At 35.6% G+C, this 8,313-nt stretch overlaps 2 protein-coding genes across 3 annotated transcripts; one reads left to right on the top strand and one right to left on the bottom strand.

Annotated features, from left to right (window-relative positions):
• The first annotated feature begins 2,612 nt into the window (after positions 1–2,612).
• Positions 2,613–6,375, top strand: LOC105345655 (uncharacterized). 2 transcript variants are annotated; one of them, XM_066076681.1, is made up of 7 exons: positions 2,613–3,247; positions 3,775–4,792; positions 4,987–5,173; positions 5,310–5,534; positions 5,632–5,803; positions 5,894–6,000; positions 6,191–6,375. In XM_066076681.1, exons 2-7 carry the CDS (start codon positions 3,845–3,847, stop codon positions 6,373–6,375), a joined length of 1,824 nt encoding a protein of 607 aa, XP_065932753.1. In that variant the 5' UTR covers positions 2,613–3,247; positions 3,775–3,844. The 2 variants fall into 2 exon arrangements, with proteins under 2 accessions (XP_065932753.1, XP_065932752.1); XM_066076680.1 differs by having other exon boundaries at positions 2,615–3,247; positions 5,894–6,045.
• Positions 6,376–7,834, bottom strand: LOC117687205 (uncharacterized). The gene is made up of 3 exons (XM_034463449.2): positions 7,391–7,834; positions 6,742–6,963; positions 6,376–6,535 (listed from the first exon to the last, which is right to left on the bottom strand). The coding sequence occupies exons 1-3, from the start codon at positions 7,555–7,557 to the stop codon at positions 6,376–6,378; spliced, it is 549 nt and encodes a 182-aa protein (XP_034319340.2). The 5' UTR covers positions 7,558–7,834.
• Between the last annotated feature and the right edge of the window lie 479 nt (positions 7,835–8,313).

The raw sequence follows: 8,313 nt of genomic DNA, 5'->3' as shown, positions 1-8,313 counted from the left end.
ATCAAATATCATGATAATCAACATTTATATAGACAATGATCACGTGACAAATATAAAGCGACATCTATACAATTTCACAAAATACACAATTAAAGGGCGATAATCACATTTACATTGATAATAAAATCTTTTATTGTTTATAAAAGATAAAGTCCGTAACAATAGATATTTAAATTTACATCGTTCAACATTTCATAAAATATCCAATGTGCTTGATTTTTTATTTTATTTTAATGTTGATATTACTTATAATAATCAGAATAGCAAATTCATCATCTTGTTGGTCGGAGAGTTGAATTTTTGTTAAGGTTGTGAAGATGTAATTCTAGAGGTTAAATTTCATGAAAACAATTTAGTGAAGATTAGTTTCACACACTTTTGGGTTTTATAAAATATTGTTTCAGACGTTTGACGTATTGATGTACCGTCCTATTTTATTTCAGAACACAATATTCTAATAGACTGGTTTACTCTAATAAGAATTTGGGTGATATGTGGGACTAAATACTATAATCTGGTCCGAGTTTTTGCTTCCACCACTTTTTGCTTGATATTTCAATAATAGTAAATACCTTTGTGCTCAAACTACGTTCATCCACTAATATAAAAAATGTCCAGATTATCTGTTTTGAAACGTCCCCTCTACCGCTTCAGGTTTTAATACACATCCCGAAATTGAAAGTTTACGGAGATTTTGCATTGCAACAGCCATTCATAAGCCCGGATGATAATGTTTAAAAATTGCGCGATGTATTCCGAGTGTATTCCGAATGGAGAAAAGATGTCAACATTACCCATTATAAATCTCCGTAAGGAATCTGTTTTCGTTCCTGTGAATTTTTCTGAGAGGAAAGGGATAATTGTTCAATGAAAATATCTTGGATTTATTCCCTTTTAACGATTTCGTCTGTATTTCTTTCACATGTATGTGTAAATTTATTAAAAATCATCAAAAAGCGATGGAAGCAATAACTTGGGACAGACTATAAATGTATCGACACAGCTATAGTCGAAGGATATTTATGTCTTACTGGACTCTTAGTAAATGTGACTTTACCCCATGGTTTATTATTATCCGTCCTGAAATAGATGGTGATGTGATGGATGCTGTGAATGGTGGTCAGGTTCACCCACCAGGTGGCGGTTTGTCTAGGATATGATACAGCACATTGACCTCCATACCAACTCAGGTCTGATCTATGTCCGTCTACAGCGTTATTGGCGTCAAATATGTCGTCACCTCCCCATGGGTACTGTTGGTATGCTGGTTTATTGAGGGCGACATTAACTGTTTCGAAGAAAAAACAACCTTGTTAAACAATTTTAAGCTACAGCTCGTTATAAAAAGACATTTATAGTAATATAGAAATGGAACATTTATTTTTTATAAGTGATAGTCCTTACATTTCTAAATCAGTCCTCTACTTATTACAATCATATGTATAAACAACATCATTTAAAGGTACAATAAAAACCGGACGATTTTTTATAAAAAAAATATATGCATCGTGATTTTTTTTATCTTTGTGTCGCTTTTTTGCGGACATTAATTTTTCTTTAATTTACATTGTACACAATAACTGCATCGTGTATTGTTCAATATCATCAGTAATTAAATTAATAAAAGTTTTGGAGTTGATCACGTGCTGTGAATGAAATATTATGAAATATTTAAAAAACAAATACATTGTCTGAATTATCGGCACAATAATTAGGCGTCATTTTATGTTTATATTTTAAAATATCACCCACCATGACAAGCCGTTGATTCATATCATGTTGTTTTATCTTGAACTAAAAAATGTTTAAGGTGAAATACAACCCATTGTAACGTCATACACATTCGTAATTTACACGTAACATTGAGAACAAATATGAATGAATAATGCGGTTAAAAAAATTACGAGTCACACTACTTTTGATTTTTGAATCCAGCACAAGACCCCATTAACGCCGTTAACAAGTTATAAGGACGTGAAGCGTAATGTTTTGTTTTCGATTAGGAAATATTGACATAGTACAGTATTATAATAAATCACCCGTTTCATTTATATAATAGTGTTGTGTTGTGCATGTACTATGCCTAAATAGTAGTCAGGGTTTGATACATGGTGCACGAGCCGGAGGCTCGTGCACCATGTATCAAACCCTGACTACTATTTAGGCATAGTACATGCACAACACAACACTATTGTTATTATTATGCCGACTGTTAAATATACTGACGTGCTTTGCTATAAGTAGCTCTGACGTTCCAGTGTTGACAAGTCCCTTAAAATAATCATCGGAAAAGCAAGCGTTCGTTGTTGTTTTTCAAATTACGTGTAATCAATTGATTTGATTGTTTATTTAATCAACAAGTTGTTGTACAATAAAAAGTCAACAAAGATTTATGTTCTTTTCAAGAAATAGAGAGACGTTTGGCCTTACCGAGAAAACTCGAAATGTTTAGCAGACGAAATCTCAGTGAATTTTTTTTCTTGAACATTCTTTATCAAGCGTCATTTAAAAAAGCGTTTTTGTGATTCTCATGTAGAATTTCTTTGAAAAATGTTCAATCAATTTGTTCAAAAGTTTATAGGAAACTTTAACTTTAAAGGGCTATTATCAACAATTTTTGTATTTTATTTTAATAAGATAAATTGATAAAACGTTGTCTGGAAATAAAATACCACCAACAATCTCTGTTGAAATATTCATAATTAAAACACACGAAGCGTTCAAAATTTGACTTTCGTGATATGCATATTCAAAAAGCAACTTTCTACGCGCCATTGCATGTGACGTCATAGAAGCAATTCAGCGAGAAGGCGAGGGGAGACTGCAGACAGTGATTAGATCATCAGATAAGATAATTAGCCACACGCCGTTAAACAGTTGACCCGTTATCGGATTAATAGCCCCCATGCCTTTCTGTGCTGCCTTTGGTTGTGCTAGTGTGCATAAAAAAGGATGTGGGGTGAGCTTTTTCAGCTTCCCCAAAGATTCGGCGAGAAGGAAAAGATGGACGATATACTGTCGACGAGATAAGTTTGTGCCAGAAAACCACAGTCGTTTGTGCTCCAAACATTTTTCTACGGACCAACTAGAAAGAGACCCCAATGTATTAGAGCGACTTGGATACGTAAATGCCAGAATTAAACTGAAAGGGGATGCAATTCCCGACGTGCCCCTTCGTGTACAAGCTGCGCCTCTCGTCCTACCACCAAAGACTCGAGGAGCATTTGCTAAACGCAACAAGCCTTATGTAAGTCTCTCTTTTATATCTTTTAATTTAAAAGTATATTAACATATTCATTCTGAAAAATCCAATTTAAAAACGTAATGTATGATTACTTATACTCAGCAAACAGGCAAATGGTGACATTTTAAAGTCGGGCATTTTCTCTTGTTATTACATATAAACGTCATTTTATCAAGCGAACTGGAACTCAAACGCGATTCTGGAATTGTTTTATAAATGATATAAATGACAATAAAATGATTATTACAAATAAAAATATAAATATTATATAGAGTACTCTCTCTCTCTCTCTCTCTCTCTCTCTCTCTCTCTCTCTCTCTCTCGAGAGAGAGAGAGAGAGAGAGAGAGAGAGAGAGAGAGAGGTTATTGATGTCTGACAAATTATATTTTTCGAGATCCTTTCATGTTTTATTGTCATATAAGTTGCCCACCCCCTTTAAAAAATAATGTTACATACATGTACACTGTGGAATTTTAGAATTCTGAAAACTTTGTAAACAAAGTTAAAATGATATATATTTATTTTGTAGCTTTTACATGAAGCACTGCAGGAGGTGGAATTGAGAAATGGAAATGATGCAACACCAGTGACTATCCATCATGATGGAGAAGCACCACCAACTTCTGAGCCTAAGACTGCAGTTGAAGTTCCAGAACCTGAAGACCCCCCCAGTCAGTTCCAGTCAGACATGTACCACCCTTACAAAGAAATGCCAGGCTTCCATAACTGTCCCTCAAAGAACCCGAAGGATTCAGGTTTCAATGACAGATAAAAACTGTATAACAGTGTCGAAGGGTGTGCAGTGCTCAAGTTTATTTGATGGAGTGTCACTCAGGGAAGCTGCTGGATTGGTCCCATTAGCAGAGCCCAAACAGGAAGCTAACCAATTCATCTTGGATGAGGATACCCAGAGTGATGTTGAAGAAGATGAAGACCAGGCTGACTCAGACTATGATCCCTTTGAAGAGGAGGACGAAGAAAGCGATGAAGAAGATCAGGTCTATGAAAACGGGATCCCTCTACGCACTGCTGTTCATCCAGAGGAAGAGCGGCAGTTCCTGGTTGCCGAGTCCTGTCTGGCCAAGCTTCTTGAGAAATGTGGGATTTGTGGCAGTCCATGCATGTCATCATTGAACTTTACAAGGGGAACTATGGTAGGGACAAGATCACAATGCACCTGTGGACATGTTTGTGAGTGGGAGAGCCAACAGTGTTTGAATGGGATGCCATGGTCTAACATTTTTGTTGCTGGAGCCATTGTGTTCAGTGGGTCAAATGCCGCAAAGTGTCTTCGACTGTTCCAGCACCTGAAACTGCAGATGATGTCAACCTCAACATTTAGTAGGATCCAATCTGCATATGTCATTCCATCTTGTATCTTTACATGGGATTACCATTTGGAAACCCTGCTTCAAGAATACCAAGGTCAAAGGTTAACATTAGGTGGTGATGCAAGATGTGATTCCCCTGGTTATTCAGCAAAATATGGATCCTACACTTTGATGGATTTGGAGACGGGGAAAATTTTGGATTTTCAGTTAGTTCAGGTATATTCATGTTTTCGAATGTTCAAATGTTTTAGATTTAACTTTTAATTTAAAACTTTAATACTTCATTGAAAAGTTTTTGTAAGTAATTGTAAAAATTGTAAAAAAAAAAAAACAAAACAAAACCTTTTTCCTACATGTAAATATATCTATGAACAAAGGCAAAAATATAAGACTTTTTACAAAAATTTTAGAGTAATGAAGTCAAAAGCTCTGTACACATGGAGTTGGAGGGTCTGAAGAGGGGAATTCAGCAACTTGTAGATGCAGGCCTCCAGATTGACAACATCATTACTGACAGGCACGGGATGGTCAGAAAATTCATGCGCACAGAACATCCAGACAAACGCCATTACTTTGATGTTTGGCATGTAGCTAAAGGTAGGTACAGTTTTAGATCTATCTATGAATAATGTGCAAAAAAAGTTATGTGGTATTAAATTAGATATCTAGTCTAAGATACAATATTTGTAAGTGATAATTTAAAAGATTTATTAAATATTTTATTTATATCTAGGTATTTCAAAGAAGTTGGAGGCTGCTTCTAAGAAAAGGGACTGTGCAGACATCCGCCCCTGGATTAAAAGCTCGGTCAACCATTGCTATTGGGTTGCAGCTTCTTGTGGTGAAGATGGGTACTTGAAGGAGCAGAAGTGGTCTTCGCTTACGGAACATGTCACCAACAAGCATGAACACTGTGAGCACGGAGTGTTGGAGGAGGACAGGTTATGGATCAAAGAAGGTAATTTTAGATACTGATGATAAATAAATGTATATACAGTATTTTTCAGATAATAGTTCAAAATTTATATTTTTCTTATTTATCTCATTTATCGCAGGTTCTAGAGCTCATAAGCTGTTCCGTGATGTTGTCGATAGTAACTATTTGATGCGATATATACCAAAGCTGTCCCCACTACATCAGACCTATGGATTGGAAGTTTACCACAGTGTGGTAAATAGTTTTGCTCCCAAGAACACCCACTTCTTTTATCCAGCTATGATGGCTAGGTAAGATTATTCAGCAAGTAAACTATTATATCAAGTGTCTCTGAAAAACAATTAAATTCAACATATCTTACTCGAACTATTTTATTTCAGGTTGTGTGTAGCAGCACTTCACTTTAATGAAAATGGAAGTCGCCATCAAGCCATGACCAGAGCTGGGGCTGCTAAGTGGCAGATTTGTTATCCAAAGGACAAAAGAGGTGACCATCCTGTTGCAAAACCCATTAAGACACCCATCACTTATGGTAATTATTATTTATTAAACAAATATCATATTACTAAAGTGTATTCTATGCTTATTTTAAAATGCATTACACAAAAGACTATAACAGTTCTTATGTATACATGTGAAATTTTAAACAAGTCACTGTAATTCTTATGTTATTGTAGAATACATCGACATCTTGCGCATCAATCTTGTTGAACGGAGGAGGCAGTTCCCTTCATACCAGACCGCAGGCCAGGATGCAGATAGACTCCTGGGGTACCAACCACCATCGTTGACCTCAAAATGGGAGCCGTATAACAAAGACCAACTCGTTGCAACACGACGGAGCAGGTTTGCACGACAGTGATCAAGTTGGTCGGGGATACCGAAACCCAGTGTACTGCTCAGAGGGAAAGACACTGCGGATTTTGGTTACAACACAGGCTGGGATAATTTTGCGGTTTCCTCTTCCCAGGCGATGCCAGATCCAGAGAACAAAGCGTTTGTAGGCAATGTGTCTATAAACCCTGAAAGAGACAGTTGTTATTGAATTATTCATCATATTCTGATGTTAATAGCATTTTGTTTTTGTTAAATATGTGAATGATGTGATAACTTTGATGCAGTATTGGTACATCACATTTGTAGATGTTTTGTTTGATCTCGTTATAAAAATTGAAAAAATAAATGAATATCTTACAACAGAAAATAAATGAATGTCTGAAACTCTTACTCATTAATTGGCTCATTGTCATCAAGTGGACCCTCAGACTGGATGTACATGTACATGCTGACTTCTAACACACGGATATTCAGACAGTTGTCAATGAAGGTCTGGTGTTGAGTAATGCACTCAATTTGACTACTTGCTCTGATCTCATCTATGAGGGGAATTTCTGCACAACAGATGCATTCTGGTACAGTGGTCATTGTCTCGCAGAGTCCACATTCACACCTTCAAAATTGTCATACAAATTAGTATTTACTGAAATCAAATTTGCATTGCACAAGTGACAAGTCAATAAACTTATCTATACGTTATATTTACAAATGAACATGTACATGTAGGCCTATGTGTATATAAGCAAAGCCGCCTATATTACCGGTATGCCATGTACATGTAATGACAACGGAGATACATCTTGAAATATTTTTGAATAGTTTTTGCTTTTATTTAAAAACATATAAATTCTAAGCTGATATAAATGCCGAAATTCCTCGAAAACCCACAACTAAATATCTTTGGTTTTTTACGCCAATAAATAACATTATACCCCAATTTGTAACCACATAATTGAGTATTGAATATATTCTGCACAAATAAACTCAATAAATAACCAATAAAATGACTCTATCTATCTTTTTTAAGTATAGCAACTGACCATATAGTGTTTAAAAGTCGACTTTCATCATCGCCATTGGAAGTACTTGTTTCGCTGTTCTCTTCCGAATTTTCCGTAGGTTCGGCTCTCGCTGGCGGTTCGAACATATACGGCTGAATTTCTACCCTCAAAGGAATGTCATCAATGTCATGAAACTCGTTTTCCATGTTTAATCAAAGAAATAAATCACGTAAAGTTTACGAAGTCACATCTATCACTAGTATCAGCAGTCAGAGCTATTGCTTCTATGACGTCACGGCACCACGTGACACCCTATCTAATTAACTGGAGATTTCGATCGTCGGAGCTTTGAAATGAATCGTCTAGTTAATTAATTTGGGCCCTAATTTCGCATTTTTAGGGCCAATCATTAATGTTTACATAATAAGGAACATATATTGGTTTTTTTCTGAAAAGATTAAAAATCTTGATAATAGCCCTTTAAAATTACCGTCAATAATGAAGTTTTTTTTGGAAAAATTAATAATTTTAATTGCTTGATGTCAGTCGTACATATCTACGTTTTATATACCTAAATACCGGTTGTCATAATAACGGCTAATTTAGCGTAGCGGTAACGCGTTGGGCTTCATGCTAAATTCAATGATTTTAGCGTCGTGAGTTCGAATCCCGCTGTCGGCGCTTGACAGATTTTCGTTGAAAATATTCGCCGTGCTCTATTTCGGCATAGTATGCTTACGCTATATAAATCCTTTGATACTATGCGAAAATAGATGAGTATTGGATATATAGTGACAAACTGACAGAAGGCATAATAATTTCCGATATCATGATCCTTGAACGTGTATTTAGATCAGTAATCAAAGCAAATATTCGTTACTTTAAAAAAAAAACCCAAACACCAACAACTTTAATATGTTGAGTCGAAAAACAACAACTTTAATATGTTGAGTCGAACGAAC

The sequence above is a fragment of the Magallana gigas genome, chromosome 1 (genome assembly GCF_963853765.1).
Source record: "Magallana gigas chromosome 1, xbMagGiga1.1, whole genome shotgun sequence".
Taxonomy (NCBI): Eukaryota; Metazoa; Mollusca; class Bivalvia; order Ostreida; family Ostreidae; genus Magallana; species Magallana gigas.
This window is presented reverse-complemented; position numbering and strand designations above follow the sequence as displayed.

What these genes read in the sequence shown, in the direction of transcription:
- LOC105345655 (XM_066076680.1), top strand. Translation starts at nt 3,845, where the DNA reads ATGATGGAGAAGCACCACCAACTTCTGAGCCTAAGACTGCAGTTGAAG. An exon ending in TGTTTGGCATGTAGCTAAAG is followed by an intron (nt 5,174 to 5,309) that starts GTAGGTACAGTT and finishes ATTTATATCTAG; the next exon opens with GTATTTCAAAGAAGTTGGAG. An exon ending in TATCCAGCTATGATGGCTAG is followed by an intron (nt 5,804 to 5,893) that starts GTAAGATTATTC and finishes ATTTTATTTCAG; the next exon opens with GTTGTGTGTAGCAGCACTTC.
- LOC117687205 (XM_034463449.2), bottom strand. Translation starts at nt 7,557, where the DNA reads ATGGAAAACGAGTTTCATGACATTGATGACATTCCTTTGAGGGTAGAA. An exon ending in CGACTTTTAAACACTATATG is followed by an intron (nt 6,964 to 7,390) that starts GTCAGTTGCTAT and finishes ACAATTTTGAAG; the next exon opens with GTGTGAATGTGGACTCTGCG. An exon ending in GACAATGAGCCAATTAATGA is followed by an intron (nt 6,536 to 6,741) that starts GTAAGAGTTTCA and finishes TGTCTCTTTCAG; the next exon opens with GGTTTATAGACACATTGCCT.